The 20,904-nt window shown below is 45.7% G+C and overlaps 1 protein-coding gene and 1 long non-coding RNA gene across 22 annotated transcripts in view; one reads left to right on the forward strand and one right to left on the reverse strand.

Moving 5' to 3' along the window:
• Nucleotides 1–20,904, reverse strand: part of ANKS1B (ankyrin repeat and sterile alpha motif domain containing 1B) — a 1,053,015-nt gene that overhangs the window by 59,928 nt on the left and 972,183 nt on the right. For 9 of the 20 annotated variants that reach the window (XR_007402223.1, XM_025439276.3, XM_025439281.3 and 6 more), the window contains 2 exons: nt 18,740–18,919; nt 569–643 (listed from right to left, as the gene is read on the reverse strand). The exons of 2 other annotated variants lie outside the window; for them this stretch is intronic. Coding sequence is in view for 17 of the 18 variants with exons in the window: in XM_025439276.3 (XP_025295061.1) it covers nt 569–643; nt 18,740–18,919 (255 nt within the window). In the remaining variant the exon portion in view is untranslated. The remainder of the gene's footprint in view (nt 1–568; nt 644–18,739; nt 18,920–20,904) is intronic. 9 more of the 20 variants (XM_025439283.3, XM_035699330.2, XM_049093987.1 and 6 more) reach the window with 5 other exon arrangements.
• On the forward strand, nt 1,601–20,853 carry LOC112654704 (uncharacterized). Of its 2 annotated transcripts, XR_003133251.3 has the most exons (4): nt 1,601–1,788; nt 4,435–4,608; nt 19,662–19,800; nt 20,029–20,853. It is a non-coding gene; the product is annotated as an uncharacterized LOC112654704 (long non-coding RNA). The 2 variants fall into 2 exon arrangements; XR_003133250.3 differs by lacking the exons at nt 19,662–19,800; nt 20,029–20,853 and adding an exon at nt 7,561–8,692 and having other exon boundaries at nt 1,649–1,788.

Genomic DNA, 20,904 nt, shown 5'->3' on the forward strand with positions numbered 1-20,904 from the left:
ATTCAGGCCTGTCAAATGGGAAAAGGCTGAGAACCACTTGGTAGCCGTAACAGCGCCTCTCCCGGCTCTTCTGCTCCTGCCCTGGCATAGTCTACGGAATATCATGCAAATCAGACCCAGCTGTGTCTCAGGAGGGAAGCACATGAATGAACCTCTGGGAACTTATTTAGACACAATGGGTTGAAGAGCCCACGGACACGGGGAGGTACAGATGGGAAGGATGCTGATATATACATGTGTGTATATATATATCAATTTACCCTTTTCCTTCTTCCTGTGAAAGCAAGTTTAACATGGACACCTGGGATGAAAGCCAAAACTCACACGGGACAGATTTTTAACTGTGGACTCCAAGACCAGGTATGTTTCTTGTTTTCGGACAATGTTTGCACGTCAACTAGTCACAAGGCACAGCGAATGGAGCATAATCGACAGGATCTCTGAAGCCATCAGACATCACACGTTTTCTGCATTGCCGGGACACAGTCCCTGTAGCTGTTCGACAACACTTTGCAACACATCACATAGCGCAAGTTCAGGAAAGAAAAATAACCGTTTGTGACCTTACATTATGAACCTGATGGATGGCTGAGAAAGGAAATCCAGCGTTCTGATTCGTCCATATCTCACAGACGGACGACTGCTGATATAAACAGAAAACTATCTCATCTTGTCAATATTTAGAACATGGCAGCTACCAAGGTAGCATCAAGGAAGGAGGAAAATAATAAAAAGCAAAGAATCACATTTCTTATACACACACACACACACACACACACAAAGTGCGCGCACGCGCATACACGCACATGTACACACGCTCAAAAAAATGTTTTAGGATGCCCAGGTTTAATAACTGGCTTCCAACTCATTCTTTTGCTTAAAGCATTTTGGGTTGGCTGGGCTGGGGGGGGGGGGCAGGGAAGACCATTTATGCATTAGTTTCATATCAAGGGAGATTACCTATAAATTCACATCTTGGAAAAAAGCAGACTGTTTTACATTTGCCAGAGACGGTGGAAACACCTTCCCTCTTCATATCGTTCATTTCAGAGGGTAAGCATTTGCATGGAGTTCAAGAGAGATGCTGGAAAAAGCCTTTAGTGAAGAGTATTTCTGTCTTCTTGTCCTCGACGACCAAAAGCAAGAGTGCGATAAAACGCCTTTCCCGACTTGGTCGTCGCTGGCAATAGCCCTAGAGGCTCCTTGTCGGCCCGGGGCTCTCCCGGGCAAAGCTATTCCTGGCAAGGGGGAGGCATCGGGCCGCCGGTCAGCGGCGGGAAGGGGTGACACCGGATCTGTTAAGTGAGCAGACCCTTTGGGGAGCAGCACTGGGGAGCCCCTCACGAGGCCGCTCCGAAACCCGGAGTTTGTACCACGCCGCTGCCAAGCTAGCAAAGGACAGTCATGAAAAGACAGTCAGGTCTGCTTTGCACCAGGTACCAGGTGCCTCCCGCCCCCCGCCGCAGTGACAGCAGGAGCCACTCAACAAACCCAAGACGATCCTGGCTTGCTCTCTTTATGGGGGTCTTCTCCCGAATTCCATCACTCTGAAGACACGGTGAAACGGAATCACAGGAAAGGGCAGCGGCAGGGCTGACGGTACTCGGGGAGCACCGAGATCACCCCAGATCAGGAGCCGGCCGACCCAGGATGTGCGGGGGGAAAGGAACGGACGCACCACGCGGCTGAGAAGCGATCGCGTCAGCGAGTGGATTGGGGGGAAACGCACCCCGGCTCACCGGTTTCCCTCCCGCCTCCCTCCCGGAACGATGCCACCTCTCCACCCAGGTGCGGCGGCATCCCGGCCCCCCTGCCCCCCATCCCTCCCGTTGTCACCGGGGTGGCCTGTGGAGGACACACTGTTAGGTAACTGGCGACCCGTCCAGGACGTCAGATCTCTGGGGGGCCGAGCCCAGGAGACCCCGCCGCTCTCCCTCTGCTTCCCTCCCTGCACTTGGTGGTAGCTTCCCCACCGCAGATCTGCTCTCGTCCCACCCTGCAGACCTAGACCCTCCGGCGGAGCCCTCTGCCCATCACACCTGCGGCCTCACCTGCAGTAGCTGCTTCTGATTTAAACACGCTAACTCCGGGCCTTGGGGGGATGACCAGCTTCACGGGTGCAAGCCGGCATGTGGTGGGGATGGGTCACCTTTCAGGGCTCTTAGCCACACTTCTGAGCTAATTCGTTCACGACTTTCACAGAACTGGTTTTTAAAAATATTTATTTTTATTTGGGAGAGAGAGAGCAGGAATAGGGGTGCAGGGAGAGGGAGAGAAAACCCCGGGCAGCCTCCCTGCTGAGCCTGCAGAGGGGCTCTGTCCCCCAACCCTGAGCTGTGACCTGAGCCGAGATCAGGAGCCACCTAACCGACTAAGGCCCCCGGGGCAGCCCCGGTTTTCACAGACTCTAAACGATAGAAGTCAGCCAAGAACCGCTTGTCGTCCGACAGATAACGACTCTGAGTGTCAAAAAGGATAAGTGGGTCACAGCAGGTCAGCCCACCGGGATGGCCAGGAAGGGGGGCCAGCGCGGTACTGACCCTGAAAAGGCAAAGCAGGCAAACGGGCAAGGGGCATCTGCACTTATATGGAACCGGTTCTGCGAGGAACAGTCTCGACTCCACCGGGGTTTAGACCCCCGAGAGCTTTACTGTTTTGCGATCGTTACTCCCAAAGGGGCCAGCCTGGCCTCCCGTCCCCGGTGGGCGCCAGGCCACTTGACATTCTGCACAGGCCTCAGAAATTCCTGGTCACTTGGGGTCACTAAGAATCCACATTTGGTACAGAACCCCAGTATCCAGGCCTGGTTCGAGGCTTAAAAAGCCCCCTGGTGGTTACAAAAGGCCGGATTTGTACCTTGTCCCCCTCTCCTTGGTTCTCCAGCTAGGAGTTGGGGGGTGGGCTGGTGAATCTTGGACGCCCCCCAGCCCTCCCTCCGTCCCGCTCTCTGTTGCGGAGGGGGTCTTCCCCGGGCAAGGATGGGGCCTCTGCTTCTCGGGCTGTGGCTGGATCCACGGGCGCCTGCGTGGCCTCTCAGGGTGACACTAGCACGGCCTTCCGTGTCCTCTTGTAGCAGGTGCCACCACCTGCCGCACACAGGCTCGACTGTGTATCCGGTGGGGCTCCTGGGGGACTAGGGGATGGGCCCCCAGCACACACTTGCTGTGTGAGAAACACCTCTCCGGCTTGACTTCCTCCCACCTCTCCTCAGGCCTCCTAGAGCCCACGCCCACCCATGCCTTGGATGGCACACACGGGGAGGGGGACCACCCGGCCTCCTCCTGCGGCCTGGCCGCGTCCCTCCAGCCCTCTCCTCTCCAGCTCAGGCCGGGCCATCTGCCCATCACAAGTCCGCCTGTGGCAGGGGGTGCCAGTTTCCCTTCTGCTGGGCTCCCTCAGCCCTGGCTGAGCCTTCCTCTCAGAGCTCTTCTCCTCAGGCTTAGATGGCATGGGACACCTCCCCCTTCCCTCCAGCGCTCTCCTCAGTGGCTCCCACAGCTCCCCACCCTTCTCCCACACCAGCCTTCTACTTGCACAGGGACAGGTTCACCCTGGCTGGGGTCACCACCCCTGGCTCAGGCCTCAGCGGGGTAGCTGGCTGCATTAACCACAGCTTTCTCTGGAGAATGTTCGGGACTTAACATCTACAGGAAATTTCCCACTAACACCCTGGTCTACGAATATTACCTTCCAACAACTTCTCTCTCAGAGAGAGTTAAGGAGGGAAGCGAGGGTCTCATGCATCACTCAGTTTATTTTTTTTAATCCATATAAAAATTTTCTCAACGAAGAAAAAAACTACCTCTGATCACATACACGGAGGAGAGTGTGTAGCTTCTGTACATTTTAAAGATGTTCTAATAACTATTTTCATTTGTAAGCTACGTCCTCAATGTAGACAAAATAAAACTTCTGTACGTTCCAACAATTAGTTGACTCAGCGCAAATGGTAAGAAGTCAGATTTTTTAAAAAAGGGTTGGAATTAAAGGCAGCTAATGGTGTTTAAGTTGTGGACATTGTAGAAGAAGTGGAGACGTTTCAGGCATCACTGTAATTCTGTTGGCAGTAAATAACGTATCAGGCTCAAAGAGCAGTTACTTCGGGTGGATTAGCTATAACTGGTGTCTTCGTAAGATAAAATGGCTCTTCTTCTAGACACGTGGTTATTAGACCGAGTGCTGGAATTTTTTTTTAATGCAAAAGAGTTTCCACCACGGAATTTCATTATACTTATGAAGATAATATTTCACGGTACAACTTGCATCAAAGTGCTGAGTTTTGAACAGTTCTGGGAAAGAAATTACTGGTGATAAGATTTCATCTGGGGCCCAAATTCCTAGAACAGCTGTGATTTAAATCTAAGTTTAATTAAGCTTCAGAATGTCTTCATCAATAAAGAATAATAATAGTTCTTGACCTACTTATGTTGTCAGGTTGTTCTGCAGCTCACGTTAAGCTTCATCAGAGGGAACTTTTTCACGGCTAAACTTCTAGGACCTAGAATACAGAAGGCTGTCAAATGTATTTACTGAACCGGTGGACTCACAGAATGTGTTTGGAGCTTCTCTTACAAGAACATGGATTCCCGCTATTCATTATCATTTGAGGTTAGTCCGCTTTGTTGTGCAAGATCTCGGTCAGTGACGTCACTGCTGACACATTTCTGGTAAAGGTCCCAGAAATCAGCCTTGTAGACTTCCTGTTAGAACAGGTCTCATTTTTCCTGCTCAAGTCTGACAAAGGGCTACTCACTTTGTTGGAGAGAGAAGGAAAGTCCGTAATTAGCACGCCAATGTGTTAAAGGCCGGCTTGTACAGAACCTGGAGACAATTCTACAAAAGGGATGTCAAACATCCCTCTGCAAATTTCATTTGCTTATTTCCAGGCTGACTTAGTTTACTTGAACTGAATTACCATGCAGTCCAAATCAATGGCGACTGGGGAAAGATACAGTAGTCTTACAACTGAGGTGTAGTCAATAATTGAATATTAATTTCTTTGAGGAAGGGAAGGTGTTATCATGTTATCTTTGGACCTCTATCCTGATGCTGGAAATGTTTTCTTAAGCTACAACATGTGTCTCATTCTTATCCCCAGTGTCGTACCCTGGGTCTCCAGGAATCCAGTTCAGAAAATATAACACATCTGCGTTCCAGTCTAATGACAACGTGTAAAGCATATTACCTATCTTCAAGGTTTTCTTACTAAAAGTAGACTCCTCTTCTGCTCAACTCGTAGCAATCCAGTAGTTTGTAATATATATTCTCTCTTCATCCTCATCCATGTCCTCTCTTGTTACTGGAACATTCTCAGATGGTGCTGTAACACCTTCTACTAACAATAGACTCCTTCCCTTGACCCAACATCCTTCTTGAGATCCTACTCAATTTCTATTCATCTTCAAGCAACAAAATGCCCCAGAGGGTGCCTATGTGGCCTCCATGTTCCCTTTTTCTGTACTCACCTGAGCCCATTCTACAGAAACTGCCTTTCTCTATACCCTCCACTCTGCCAAATCAGATTCTTCATTTTCCTTGAGCTCTGGCAGACTTGATCACTCTCTTCCATTTCTTGGCCTCTTTTGCTGGCTTGTATGAGTGGTCATCCTCTGATCCCTGGAGCCATCAGTCCTCAATCCCTTTCCCTTCTCTGGCTACATGAGGTGGTCTCACCCAGTCCTGACTCTCAAATTTGTATCTCCAGTCTGGATCGCTCCCCAGCTCCACACTTGGATACCCAGCTGCCCTCTTGACACCTCTACTTTGATGATTAACAGGCATCTTTACCTTAAATTAGATGCCCAAACCAAGCTCCTGCTTACTTAATCTTCCCCATAGGCCTTCTTGTCTTGGCAAACGGCAACCCCCTTCTTCCAGTGGGAGCCATCCTCTTGCTCACATTTCTCACCCAATCCAGCAGCAGGTCCTGTTGAACCTACTTCTAATTCTTCTCACACTCCTATCACTGCCTGGTCCAAGCCACTACCTTTTCTCACTTGGATTATTCCATTAGCTTGCAAACTGGTTTCATTGCTTTCATCCTTGCCCCCTTCATGCTTATTTTCCATTCAATAGCCACCATGATCTATTTGAGGTGAAAGCTGCGTCAGGCCACTCTGCTCCCCTGAACTCACTCACAGGAGGATCCAGAGTCCTGACGATAGCCTGCAAGCATGTCCATCCTCTGGCACCCATCCCTGTCCTCCTCTCTCTGCCCTCCTCTCCTTCTATTCTTCTTGCTTACTTGGTTCTGGACAGCAAAGCACACTCCTGCTTCGAACCTCTGCATTTACCTCCCCTTCTGCCTGAAATATTCTCCCTCCTGCTCCTGTGTGATGGGCTCCCTCACTTCCTGCAGGTTCTACTCCACCATCATCTTCTCAGAGAAGCCTTCCCTGAGCATCTGGCATATTATAGCCGACTTCAGTCTGTGTTTTCCACACTATAAAAGGATTATTCTTTCAAGCAGAAATTGAACATTTAAAAAAAATTTAGAGCACAAGAATCTGTCTCCCTGGCACCCTGACATCATTCCAGGATAGATCCTGCATCTTTTGAGCTCAAGGCATGGGTTGCAAAGTGACTGTTTATGGAATGCATATTGCTACAGACGCAATCCCTTTCCCACTGTCAGGACCAGTAGTAAACTGGGATTCAGAGGCTGATGGCGGGTCTCGGAATGGAGAGAGCTGACAATAGCTCCATCCACTTACCAATACCAATTAGGCTCTGAAAACCTTCCAGGAGTCCTGCCAACAACACTGTGCAGCTAGTTTAATAAAGAAACGTGTATGAATAGAGCCCTCTGGTCAGATTCTACCAGAGATGAAATTTTCTGCTTTGTTCTAGCCCTGAAAAAAATGTTCTTTTTCTCAGTTTCTCCCCTGTATTTGTCATGATTCCCTTACACTTCAGGATGTTCGGAAATGGACCAGAAAGAATCCGACAAGAAAGAGGAAAGGTTCAGGGTGAAAGCTAAAGGTATAATGAAGTCCATTCCTTTTCTTGGATGACAGCGCTTCTAAAATAAAACAAAAACAAACTTGAAGCGTGAACAAAACAGCTTCAAAGGCAAAAGAAGAAAGAGCACCCTAACAAAGGGAGGCTCGGTCAGCAGCCAGTGGACTCAGCGGCTCCTTGAGCAGAGACTAAAATGAGATCTGTCAAAAGATGGAGGCAAAGAGATTGTGTTCAGGCGTGGATTAATGCCCTGAACACCCCAGTGTCTTTTCTTCCAGCAGTGACAGCCCTGCAGCCTCTTCTTCCAAAGGCTGCCTGGAAATCAGAAGATCAGAAACCTCTGTTTCTCCCGAGTTGCCCAGAGGCCTGGGTCCAGCCTTGGATCACTCCCGTCTTCCTGCCACAGATACAGGGATGGTCCTCCTCTCCCCTCCCGGGAGCTCTGTGACTTGCACAACTGTGTGTGATTCTCCTCTTCAACCACCCTCGAGTGTCTCAACTTCAGGGTTTTGGGTGGTGGTTGCTTTTAATTTTTATTTAGTTATATATTTGCCACTGGCTTTTTTAATAAAAGTTTCAGACTGACTATTTCATTTGCAGGGAATGCTGGCCTCAGGAAAATACTGTTACCTGTCATTTCTCTGCCTCGCTCAAGGGCAGTGCTATCAAACCTTGAGGATCATGGCCTTCCCCTGTGTTGGAGAGGAAATTCTTGGACAGATCACCTGCTGGAAGTGATAAGTCAGGTCACCGGTGGTTCTGGTTGTTCTGTCTGTGTGATCTGCTATTGAGCATTAATCAATCTAGCAGAAGCAGGAAGAATGAAATGCCACGTTTGGGCCCATCAGAAGTCCACTGGCATGGGACAGATTGCAGTGACCAATTCCTGTGGTCTGTCCCAATTTGCAGGTTTCCCTCTTTCACTCCCTCCTTCCTTGTTAACAGATTCAAATACTGAGAGCACACAAAATAAGCCCTCAGCTACCCAAGTAGGAGGGAACGTACAGGCTATGCGATGTCTGTTGTTCATTTGTAGAGATAATACATGACCTGCGTTCCCTAATAGGACAGCTGTAGCCCTAAATGACGACATACGATTATTTGTGAGATCTCTTCAGAAAAACTGAAGCAGAGAGGAAAAAGGGACACTGAAATTGAGATTGTATTGTACAGCTCCCCACTTTCTCCGGACGTTGCAGGGAATTTAAGCCAATTGGGATCACGCTGTTTATTGCAATCTGGGCTGTCTGACTTGTTCTACTTCAAACGTTGGATGCCACCATTACTGATACATTTTCAGAACCATTAAAACACCGAAATATTAATAACTCATTCAGAAATGTGCCAATCAGCTTTTAAAAAAAAATAATATGAATTGCAGCAGAGGAGCTGGATTTTGCAGAGTAATACTGTTCTTTGCCTGTAACATCTTTTTATACATTATGTTCCCTTCTTGAAAACTGAGGCTGTCATTTTCTTTATTTAAATCCATTTATTGACTAGATGCTCAACATTGCTTCCTGCCTCTGGTAAAAAAGAAGTACTGGATGAGGCCGTTCCATTCACCAATGTTGAGGCCCCACTATTTCCCCATATCATCCGTGTAGAAAATATGGAAAAACGAGGTCTGGTTGAATGATTATCTTAAGTGACGCCAACCCAACAGGTCTCTGGTAGGAGATGCAGTTTCTTCCTTAGTCCTGTCTGCTCAGGACTAAACATGTTGGAGAGATTACTTGAAAGGCATGCTTTTTTGAAGTAAGCTTTTTTTTTTTTTTTTTAAGATTATATTTCTTTATGAGAGAGGGAAAGAGAGAGAGAGAGTGCGCACACAAGCAGAAGGAGAAGGAGAAGCAGACTCCCCACTGACCACGTAGCCCCGATGCGGGACTCGATCCCAGGACCGAGAGATCATGACCTGAGCTAAGGCAGACAGACGCTCAACCCACTGAGCCCCCCGGGGCCCCCCAGAAGTAAGCTTTTTAAATCAGCGCATGATGTGGTTGGGGAGGCTCACTGATACACGGAGTGCTGACCAAGCTTAAAAAGACACTGATAGACGAGGATTATTGGGCGAACAACCTGATAGAGCTGTTTTTGCTGGAAAGGGGTGATGTCAGGGTAAAACCCCGCAGTAGGTCACACACCCCAGGCTGAGGGCTGAGGAGGGAGGTGTGGACCGTGGCCACCGGTAAAGGCTGGGAGACTGTCATGAAGAACGCTCAGCAGTAAACAATGTGTTGCTGTTGTTAAGCGCGAGCACCCACAGGCCGAGCGGCCGGGATGCCTGGGGCCCGCGGCCCGCTGGTTGGGGGGGCGGCTGGCGGCGACGGGGGGACTCGAATGCCCTGTGGCCTGAGAGAACCTCCGGCAGAGGGGAGCCGACTTCTCCCCGCCTCCGCAGGGCCTCTACTTCGTACAGTCCACGTGGCCTTGTGTAAGCGGCACACCCTCCTTGCTTTCCTCTCCTCCTCATACGTTGTATCAATTGGTGCTGCCTCCGATAATAATGGTGATGAGCTAATTTACCAGACCTAGTAGGCGGGGGATATACTACTATTCCAGATAATTTTTCTTTTCTTTTTTTAAAAAAGATGTTACTTATTTATTCATGAGAGACACAGAGAGAGGCAGAGACACAGGCAGAGGGAGAAGCAGGCTTCAAGCAGGGAGCCCAATGTGGGACTCGATCCCAGAACCCCAGGGTCACGCCCTGAGCCAAAAGTAGATGCTCAACTGCTGAGCCACCCAGGCTCTCTGTAGATAGTTTTTCTAAGAGATGAGGGAACATCCCAATTTGTCTCTAATCTGGGGTCCTAGAAACCTGTGGCTTTGTGGTGCCTATAACTTTGTATAATCTAGTCTATATATATTTACAGCGTGCTTATTACAGGGAATTTTAAAATGATGGAGGGAGAGTCAGGCCTTGCTACTACACTGCCAACATACACTTCACCATAAGAGAAAAAAAATTTTAAATATAAAATATAATGATAGATTTTGATGTACGTTAACTCATAAAGTATTTGAAAGTATTTAAATAGGGGCATCAGCCATGAATCCTTGCCAAAGAGCTCCAGTGCTAACTGGGTTACACACAGATGGGAACTTCTTATAGTATTCGAACTCTCTTCAAAGAACTATGATTTCCACACTAGTGGAGATGTATTAGTTTAGGTTTAGAAGCTGGAAGATAGATAGTTTTATAAAACATTGTTAAATATGATGAGCTTTACTTTACAGTGCATTTATGCCCAGTTGTTAGTTGAAAAAGCATAGTGTAGAAGTTTTCTCAAAATAATGGATACTTTCTAATAAAACAACCCATACATGAAGCTTTAGAGCATGTAAAATACTTGGACAACTACTCCTTTACTTGTGCCTCACAAAAATAATGTGAAGTGGGCATTAATTTCATTTTAGGAAGAAAAACACCAAGATTTCAAGTGGCTGAAAGGCTGGTTCAAGGTTATGGAGGTAATAGATAACTGAGATGGGCTGGCTTTTTTAAAACCCTTGATCTCATGACTTCAGATCCGGTATTTTTAAAAAGCTCATTAAATTAGGCATGAAACACTGAAATCAATACTTGTGTGATACGACAATTTTCTATCAGACATTTTCAGAATGTCTAAGTGGGTTTATTTAGGCACCCACTTTTTGTTGGCACTGCCCGCAGAGAAGCCATTCCCATCTCCGGTCACGGCACTCTGGCCATGTGAGGGGCTCCTTTCTCACCCCTCAGTCTGTGTGGTGCATGTGGTGGAAGCTGAAATCCCCTCTAGGCACATGACCTACGTCTGGCTAATCACATCACATATGTGCGCACACACACCCTCTTTCGTAATTCGCTCTGGACAGATAAGTGATCCAAAAAAACAGGCTGATCTGAACCAGTGGGCCTTAATCCTGGGACTTTTTTTGGGGAACTCTTGGAAGGATAAACCCTCTTTCTTGTAGTTTCCTGTTGAACAGGAACTGGATTTGAAACTCCCCCATATAGAGAAAGCCTGTTTGGGAGAAGAGCCAGCCCAGAGAGCAGAGCTGAACCATGAGAAGCCAAAGAACAAGACATGATAGCAGCACCCGGACCCATGTCTCCCTGGACTTTGCAGTGGAATGATTCAAACACACGTCCCTTTTTTTACTTTAAGACACCTTGAGTTGGATTTCTGTTACTTGCATGTAGCTACAAGAGTCCCTGCAGGTGTATTACCTCAGTCGTATACAAACGGAATTAGCTGAGAGAAGAAAAATAGCCCTATTTCCTCCAGACATTAAAAGACCCTGTCTGCATTTTTTTTTTACATTGGAAGAAGAAAAGGAAGGGGTGGGAGAAGAGAGAGAGAGAGAGAGAGAATGAATAAGCAAATTCTCCTACCCTTGAAAATTTATCAAGGTCACATTATGACAGCCAAAACTCTGACTTGCAGACCCAAGAACTGGACTGAATATAATGAGAAACATTCCAAAGATTTAACAAGTGGAAAAATAGTCTGGTGTGCCTTTGTAAGCTGCTCACTGTCAGCAAGCCGAAGGCACCAGGAAATATCATGAGGTCAATTCCACTGAAATAGGGTTTTTATATACTGTCAGGTTTCTTATTTATTCAGTCAAAACTAGGATCTTTTATACTCGTGTGTGTGTGTGTGTGTTTAAATTCATGGTCTGTTTTTAATTGGGAACATTCACTTTGGTTAAGTACCAGGACCTGGAGACAGGGAGGAGACATCAAAACTTCTGCAGTAAAATAAATGAAGGTGTTTAGGTCTGAACTGGCACCTGTCAGAACCAACTCCTGATTGCCTAATTTGCCTTGCTGATGGACTTGACGGAGAATGAAAGAATACAGACTTGTAAGACGAGCATCAAAATCTAAAAAGCGAATCCATCGGAGTGATTCTCCCTCCCACTTCTTCCCATTATTTTTGTTTTTAAACTGATGTACAGGATCGACAGTAACACTCCAATGTTTCCCCCAAAGACGCTAATCACATTGGAATTTCCAACCCCAACGTTGTCATGGGGAGAGCAGTGTATATTTTGAGAAGAGGCAATTATCTGTCCACATTAATAAACAAAGTGCACACACATCGGGTTTAAATTCCAATTATGGAAGCAACCTTTTCCACTTTTGCTTGGTGTGATGCCTTTGGGAATAGGTGGCTGGTGGTCTAGAGTTCTTGACTCGAAACAGGGCACAGATATCATCATCAACATCCCAAGTTATCTCTGAAGCTGGTGTGTCAGCTTGTCAACCTGACAAGCTGTCAAATCAGGAGCTCCTGATGGAAGAGCTTACTGAGTTTATTCTTAACTTTCTTTCTTTCTTTCTTTCTTTCTTTCTTTCTTTCTTTCTTTCTTTCTTTCTTTCTTTCTTTCGGGTTAGGTATTATCTGTGCTTGAGTATCAGGAGTTGCTCTCTAGACCTTCATGGAAGAAAATTTTGAAGTCACGGACAGGATGAGCCTTTCCAAGCAGTGGCTAGGTGATAGAAATCTAAACTCAAACTTGCCATTAACTTATGAGCATTTAAAAAAAATCTGGTGCTAACACAGTAATAAGAAAACTTAGTTTGAGGGAAAAATCGCTTTGTTAAATGGTGTTCCTTGAGCATAGTTGTGCTGTTTTCTGAAGGCTGGTTCTGTGAATTCCCATAATACCAGAGCAGTGGGTAGAATTTCTGGAAACAACAGACTTGCTCTTCCAGGTAAAGTGTGAAAGAATAAATGACCATCTTCCTTCTTTCCCAAAGATGGCTAAGCATTTGCCTATGGCCTGAGATACCCATGCCTTTCTAGTGATTTTGTGTACTGTGTATTTCAAGCAAGTTCTAAATTTCACTTAAGGAAAAAATAATACCTCTTTCTCACTTAATGTTTTGCCCTGCCATGTTAAAATAGTAATCACACGCCATTACTATAGATATTCTTTGCTACCTACCTTTTGAAAAAAGTTTTTTATTTAAACTCCAGTTAGTTAAAAAAAAAATAAATAAATAAACTCCAGTTAGTTAACGTATTGGTTTCAGGTGTACAATGTAGTGATGCAAAGGAGCGATTAAGGAGTGGCCTGAATGTGGCCTGAATTTGTAGAGAACTATTCCATCTGTCTTCTGCTCTTCTGGCTTTGTGCTCACAGCACACACCCCTTTTCCATCATGATAGATGCTTCTTGGCAGCCTTCATATTTATACAACTAAAGTAATAAAGAACAAAATTCCACTTCCATTGTCCATATATATTCTACGCATGGATAATACTGGAACAACAACAAAGATGGTCTTTGTGGAATATTACAACCACTTGAGTGAGACTTACTTTTCTAGTATCTTTGGCGTCACCTGGCCCCATCATGAACCAGGGACCTCTGAAGTAGGGACTGACAGGTGACCGACCAGTCTGAATTGAGAGTCCTAGCATCGATGTATCAACACAGTGATTGACAGTTTAGAATATGCTTACACATAAATGATCTCGTCTGACACACACAAATCCCAGAGGCAGGCTTTAGCCTCATCCATACCCGAAAACAGAAGGTCAGAGAAACCACGTGACTTGTTATAGGTCACAACAGCCACAAAGAAACCAAATCAGAACTCCAACTGAAGAAGCCACTATTTCCAGAAAACATGCACCAGAACTTGTCTGCCCGCCTCGTAGGCTCGTGCCCACATGCAAAGCTTTCACAAACGTGAGTAAAAGGCAGAGTTCTACCTAGACACGTACAGAGAGGGGTCTCCACTGAAAGGCTTAACAAATAACCATGACAGTTTTGCATTAAAGGGTTTTACGGTGATAACATAAGAGCTGATTCAGTAAGTCTCCACTAAACCACTAGTGATTTTATCCTCACTCTGCTTGCTGAGCCTACGTGAGTGTAATCTATTCTAGCACCTGGGAAGTTTGTATTTGTTGAACTGTCATTAAAATGTTGTGTATCATGTAAAAATATGTATTTATATTATTCAAGACAGCACAGGGTACTGAGAGCCATAGAGGAGCCAGGCCGTGGTCGGGTCGGCAGAGTGTGAGGCCCTGCTTTGCCATATGCCAGCCCTGGGGTGATGCCCTCACCCCCCAGGCTTCCTTGAGTACAGGATGGGCCGATGGGGAGGTGAGATAAGATAAAGCACAGAGGCTCCCAGACACGGATTCGGAAGAGCTTCCACCTGACTTCGTTTCTGTTTCTCTTCTTTTAACGACAACAGAAGAACAAACATTTGTAGAGCTACTAAAATATGTAAAATGAGGTCAAATAAAGAAGTAAGTGATCACTTGTACTTAGCAAGTAATACTGTTTGGATCAAGAAACATTAGGCTTTCAACTGAATCAACTTTCTACTGACCAGGGTGCTATTCACACAAAGCCTTTGCAGTGCCTTACATAATCCCCCAGGCGAGTTCTGATTTGATTTCCTTCTGGCTGTGTGACCTGGACCACTCGAGACTTGTGGTTTCTCAGTCTCCTGGTCTTCAAAATGTGGATAATGTCTATTTCTCAGATTTACGTGCATCAGATAAGGTAATCACCCTGAATACTGATATTTTGATTTAGATGAGAGGCTTCAAAACACCAGGACTTCTCCATTATGGATTTTCCTCATTAATGTCAAGCTAACATTTGTGCAAAGATATGTATTTCTCTTACTACTTGGGAGCCCTTTTTCTTTTGTGAAAATGGGAGCATCATTTCACTTTTCCATATGTGTTTTTTGTAAATGCAGGACTTCTATAAATGGTGATAAGTTTCACATCGGGAAACTCTTTTTCCTTTCTTTATAACTTTGGAAAATGTGGTTCCTAAATTTTATTAGCTCCATTACTCTCCTTTATTATTCATTTTTTAATTTTTATTTTTTTAAATGATTTTATTTATTTATGAGAGAGAGAGAGAGAGAGAGAGAGGCAGAGACACAGGTGGACAGAGAAGCAGGCTCCATGCAGGGAGCCCGACGTGGGACTCGATCCCAGGACTCCAGGATCACGCCCTGGGTCAAAGGCAGGCGCTGAACCACTAAGCGACCCAGGCGTCCTTATCATTCATTTTTTTTTTAAAGATTTTATTTATTTATTTGACAGAAAGAGAGAATGAGAGAGATGCACAAGTAGGGGGAGTGGCAGGCAGAGGGAGAGGGAGAAGCATGCTCCCCACTGAGTAGGGAGCCTAATGTGGGACATGATCCCAGGACCCTGGGATCATGATCTGAGCCAAAGGCAAACACTCAATCGATGGAGCCACCGAGGTGCCTCTATTATTCATTTTAAGATTATTCTGACTTCCAAATATCACTCAAGAGAATTTCTAAAGATTGTGAGGTGGCCCTAAATACTGGAAATTATTTGTCCCCTTTCTGATCTATTTTCCACATTTTCACTTGCTTTTCCATCTCTACAGAACTCGGACTAAGAAGCTGACCTGCCGTGTGTAATAGGTACATGAGTAGTTGTGCAGGATAGTTTGTACTAAAATAAGGTAACAGATGTGAAAGTACTTTGAAAATTTAAAAGCCCTAAGTTGTTACTATACAAATGTGAGTGCGACATTCATTTAGTAGAGGTACGTCAATGTGGGAACACTTCAGAGCTTCTGGGCTAATGAGTCCAATTTAGAACTGTAGGCTAGAAAAGCAATGTTTTCAGCATGACAGAAACCCATTGTTTAGATGTGATTATATCATTATGTTTGCTGGGTTAAAAAATGCTGTCAGTACTGAACTCAATTCTGTGAATAACATGTTCATTTAAGACAATTTGATGCCAGAACATTGCTTATATCAGAATACGAGTAAGCAATAGCCACAGCATCTAAAATCCTTTGTATTCCCAAATAGGTATTTTTCACATTGGTTGAAGTTGAACGCAAGTAAACATCACTCTGGTGTTACTTTTGAAAATCATTTGCCAATGAACAAATTTAATAGCGGAGGGGACATTAAATTTATCTACATTTAACTTTACACATTGGTTTTCCAAGTTAAGCAAAGCACTTTCAAACATCTATTGAGCAGACCTTAAGAAGGCAACACTGCCATGAATTACAGCTGCCACCAAGATCTCTGGGCCTATGACTAGAATTCCAGATCACTCTGGTGGGGCCTCTGTCACTTGATGGACAGTGGTTTCTGAGAACATGGATCTGGCCTGGTGATTTTCTCTTAATTGCATTTTCCTTTCCTTTACGTAAGAAAGCCTGAAGATGGACTTCTATTGTTTGGTGGGAAACAGACTGGTTAGGCAAGCCTTGCCCATGCTATGTAAGCAAGCCCCTTGGGAGAAAGACCCTGGAAAGGAAACTCAGGGCCCCAGCTCCTGGCTGGAAGGAGGTGTAACTAGCTGCTTGCTTGCTGAAATTTTAATCTCTAATTCAAGCCTTTAGGAAGACTCCATTTTATTGGCTAAGCACATAACCTCGGGGAAGAATGCGGTCTAGAGAGGGTAAGAAGGATTGTTAAAAAAGCAAATGGATTTAAAACATCATTATAACAAACGACCAGAAAAGGAATGATAAGAAAAAGCATCAGTTGAGGGGCTGAGTAGTAGAAAAGCACTTAAATAAAACTGTTCAAACACCAAATCACTGAGTATTTCATATTTTGACAGGTTCGAGCTTTGAAACTATTTTTAAAAGGTCCACATTCATTTCTCCACAATTTTTGGCATTTCTAGACTAGGAAACAGTCCCAAGAGAAACAAATATATATATAAAAAAAAACAACAACCAACTTCAATTTTTTTTTTTTTTTTTTTTTTTTTTTTTTTTTTTTTTTTTTTTAACAACCAACTTCAATTAACACAACTGAAAGAGTCGCGATCCCACAATCCTTTTTTCTTATTGATCAGATTCCTGTAGTGCCAACTCCTATTTTCTCTGCAGCCAAAGTGCTGTATCGAGCGGCAGGATTTCAGAAAGGTCTAATACACTCAGGTTGGTCCGTGTCTGCACCTGGCATTCGATCATTGTGAGCAGGACACATGAGGAAAATAACACGTTCACACAGGCCCTCTGTGGCCCCCCATGTCCCATCCACCCCGCTCATCTCATCCTCCTTCTGCTTCTGGATCTTTCTCGTCTGGCCAAATACAAGTTCATGCAGATTTCAAGGTGAGACCATTCCTGAAAGGGACGCCTTCTGACTGGACAGGAAAAACATCTGAGCTTTCAATACTGGCCCTCGCTTAGGAATCTCATGAAAGAAGTTAAGGGAGCAGTCCTGCTAGGTTACCTCTGAGTGTTCACACGCAGGCAGAAGAGTAATTAATTTCCTCTTTGAAAAAACTGTGCTATGTGCAGAAATCTCACAGATTATATGAGCATCTCAAATAGGTGACTCTGTTTTTGAGGTTGGCATAGCCAATAGTCGCTAATGCTCTTGAATGAAGCATCCTCGTCTACCCAGGGAAGGGAAAGCTTCAGAAAGGACCCAGTGTGCACTAACACACAAAGACCTCAGGGCTCAAAGTTAAAACAAACCACGTCACTGAAATGCTGCCATTAACCAGATATGGGATCCATAAACACTAACAAGCTGCAGGAAATATCTGAACAGCTTGGGGAAAAAGCTTTCAGACTCTTTAAAGGAACACCAGTGAAAACAGAAGTAAGGATTAAAAGCTAATGTTTAAAAAGAGTGAGAGGGAAGATTATTCATTACTTGTATCTCGTGCATTTTCATCTCCCTTCAATAAAAAGGTTGCCTGTAATCCTAGCATCGCCATTCCCTGCACAAAGAACCCAGAGAACAATTCAATATCGAGAGAGCTGGAAGGAGCTGCAATACACCAGACCCTCCTTCTCTCTCTCTCTCTCTCTCTCTCTCTTTCTCTCTCTTTCTCTCTCCAGGGCATTTGCCGGCAGGATGGCCATGGTTTCCAGAACATTCTTTTCGCATTTTTTCTTTCACGAGCCGCAGCACAGAATGTTTACCAAAGGCTTTTCGAAACAGAATCTCACCACAAGAAAGATATTTAACAAGCAAAGCAGAGCAATTACAGTCGAATTTTCACCTCAAGATTCTCATCTTAGGTGTGGGAGGCAGAGAGAAGCCTCTTAACACACCAGTCTGAACCCGGGAGGAGGATGCAGAGTCGATTCTGCCGGTCGTCGTCAACAAATCCAAATCTTGACTTCTCAGACAACTGCAGCGCTAGCTGCCCCTCTGACTGTGTTAAGAGCAGCTGTGCTGTTTGGTTACGGCCGCCTCACGTTTCTGAGCAGCCATCTGAGGGCAGGCTAGACCCCGGCCTCTCTACGGAAACCATGGAAAAGGGTTCTTTATTTCAGTTCTCTGGGTCAGGCAGCGTCATGACCTTCAACTCCTGGAGGTGAGACTATGAGACGACGCAACCCTGTACAAAGGCGTTAACTTGGGAGAAAGCTAACGACACCATGAGGCGTCAGTATGTCCCTCCGACTACTGCTCCATCATCTAACCGACTCACGTTTTATCACCCAGACTTTTGTTATTCACTTCCATCGTGATTCGATTCGTACATGGTATGATTCCCCTTGGCGCAAAGGCTTTCCAGGTGCAACAAGATCAGATGATTGCTCCCCTAAGAACGGATAACAAGGGTCTGTGTGTGCATTCCATTCCTGGGGAGGTCTGTTTCGGTCTGGTCCAAGCGAGTGCGGAATGAAAGCCATGGCATACACGGTAACATTCCGGTTGGGTGGACGACAGGCGTCCGCACACCGTTCAGCTAGTGCTCGATATCAGGATGCATTACCTTGCTATGGGGGAAAGGTAAAAACATCACAGAGGCTTTTAACACCTTACCTGGGCCATCTGCCTCTCCAGTTTTGATCGGGGAATATCATCAAAGTAGTTTTCATTTCTTCTCCTCCTTGCATCGCCCTGCATGATAATGTGAGGAACGTCTAGGGAGCCACCAGTGGTGTAAGTGCTTTGGCTAAGTGATGGAGACAACTGAGGAGGAGTGTGATTACCACTGGGATCCTGAATGGAAATACATCATGAAATAAATACCATGTTCTTGTGGCTAACCTTTGCTTTCACAATTGTGAAATACTGACAAGACAAATTGCAGGGGTAAGGAGTCATTTCTGAATCAATTGCCAAGGAATGGGTGATATGCCGCCATTTTATGAATGGCGTGATCTAGGCAATACTTCCCCCCTAAGTATTTCAGGTCAAAAGTTGAAAGGATAATCAATCAGACCCTGTTTTCTTGCACCCAGTGCTACGGAGGAGCTCAGGAGAGAGGCACACACGTGTTGGGCACCCCTGACACTATCGTGCGTGTTTACAAGGGAAGGAAGTACTTGTTCACGTGGACAGAGTGTCCTCACTGTGGTAGATGCATGAACCGAAAGCCCTGAGGGGGCCTAATGGGTCTTGATTCTCCTTCAAAGGGTGGTCTGGCAGTCGGGCAGGGAAGAGGACACAGTATGGAAACACAGCATGTCACACGCAGACTGCAGAGCAATGCATATAATGACAGAGGATGCGTGTCAACGGCAAAGATGACTCAAGCTGAGGGAAAGTGGTCAGAAGACGAGGGGCGGCAGAAGGCTGGGCTCTAGTGTCTGCAAGTCAGAGGAGGGTTGGACTGTGCTGGGTTTCCAGGCCACTTCTCCCCCCATTGTGCTGGGCCTCCTGTGACCGATTAAGACCCTGCATTCTTTCGGGGGGGATCTCTGGCTCTGATCTGTTTGTTGTTCTCCTAAATCTCTTCCAGGGAAGCAGGAGGAGAGGTTCAGGAGGGGAAGGAAAGAGAGCCAAGTAGGTAGGAGGAGTCACTCGTCTAAAGAGGCCTGTTAGGATGTTTACACTGATGGCACCTGTAGCTTTCCCTCCTTTCGTGTAGCGACATGAAGGTGAGACAATAACCCCTTCCTAGCTCTATTCCCCCCCTAACTTACTTGAGACTTCCATGGCTGAGAAGAAAAAAAATACGTCCTATTCCTACTGTCACTGCTCCCAAAGCCCCCAGCTGGTCTCCCAACGTGCCTGTGTGTCCCATTGCCCCGTGTCCCTCCTGACTGCCCCCTCCAGCCACACCTCCTGCATTCCCTAACATTGTTGTGTATCTTCTCCTTTCACAGTGAAGCAGACTCAAGATCTTAACAGCTCCTTGGCTGCCTGGCCCTCTGCTGTGCTGGCAGGAGCTATGCTGTTTGCTGAAGTTCACTGATAACAGGCTTTCCGCCGCATTTCATCGCTGGCAGTTACATCTAGGCGCCATGCTCATGAGCACTGTTTGCTGTCCCTGCCTTGGCTGACACGTGCAGGAAAGGGATCAGAGGCAAGTGCAGGACTAAATAAAGAGAAAGGAGTTGGAACTCTCCAGCTGGTCATGGAGATCCCAGCCTTTTGATGAATTTTTGAAAAGTTCCAATAGGGCCTCACAAAAACCAGTGACTGTTGGTGGCTCCTTTCCACCGCCATTTTGCCGGCGGTCGACTCTGGCTCTCTTGTTCTCTCTGCTCTTCCCTTCCTGCCTTCCTTCTCCTGCCACTTACTTCACTTTCCTCTCCCCTGAATGGTTTCTCTCTAGTTTCTCTGCCCCCGTAATCCTAAAATATAGCTGAAATCGTTTCCTCAACTTTCAAATTCTCTATTCTGAATTTTTGAAGTGGGGTAAAGCCGACAAACTTCCACTTCCTAGGAAAAGGAGACCCTAGGGTCAACTTTAAATTGATCTTCCCTTAATTGTGGTCCTCAAGTGATTTCCTTTCTGTGAGTCTGAGGAGTCTCACAGAAAACTCATTTCCTCTCACTTGGTGCAGATGGGAGAGTGTGGGGAGGGAGTAGAGGGAGTGGTTCTTTAAAGGTGGTGGTTTGTCAGAAGTACATCTATATCCCCAAAATAGATATTTAACCCATTGAGAAAAAAAACCAAATCTCATCTTACAAAATACAATAAAAAGTGAGACCGTTTTTATACAAACGGCCTGTACCTCCTGATCCATTGCTTCGGT

Source organism: Canis lupus, chromosome 15 (genome assembly GCF_003254725.2).
Source record: "Canis lupus dingo isolate Sandy chromosome 15, ASM325472v2, whole genome shotgun sequence".
Classification (NCBI taxonomy): Eukaryota; Metazoa; Chordata; class Mammalia; order Carnivora; family Canidae; genus Canis; species Canis lupus.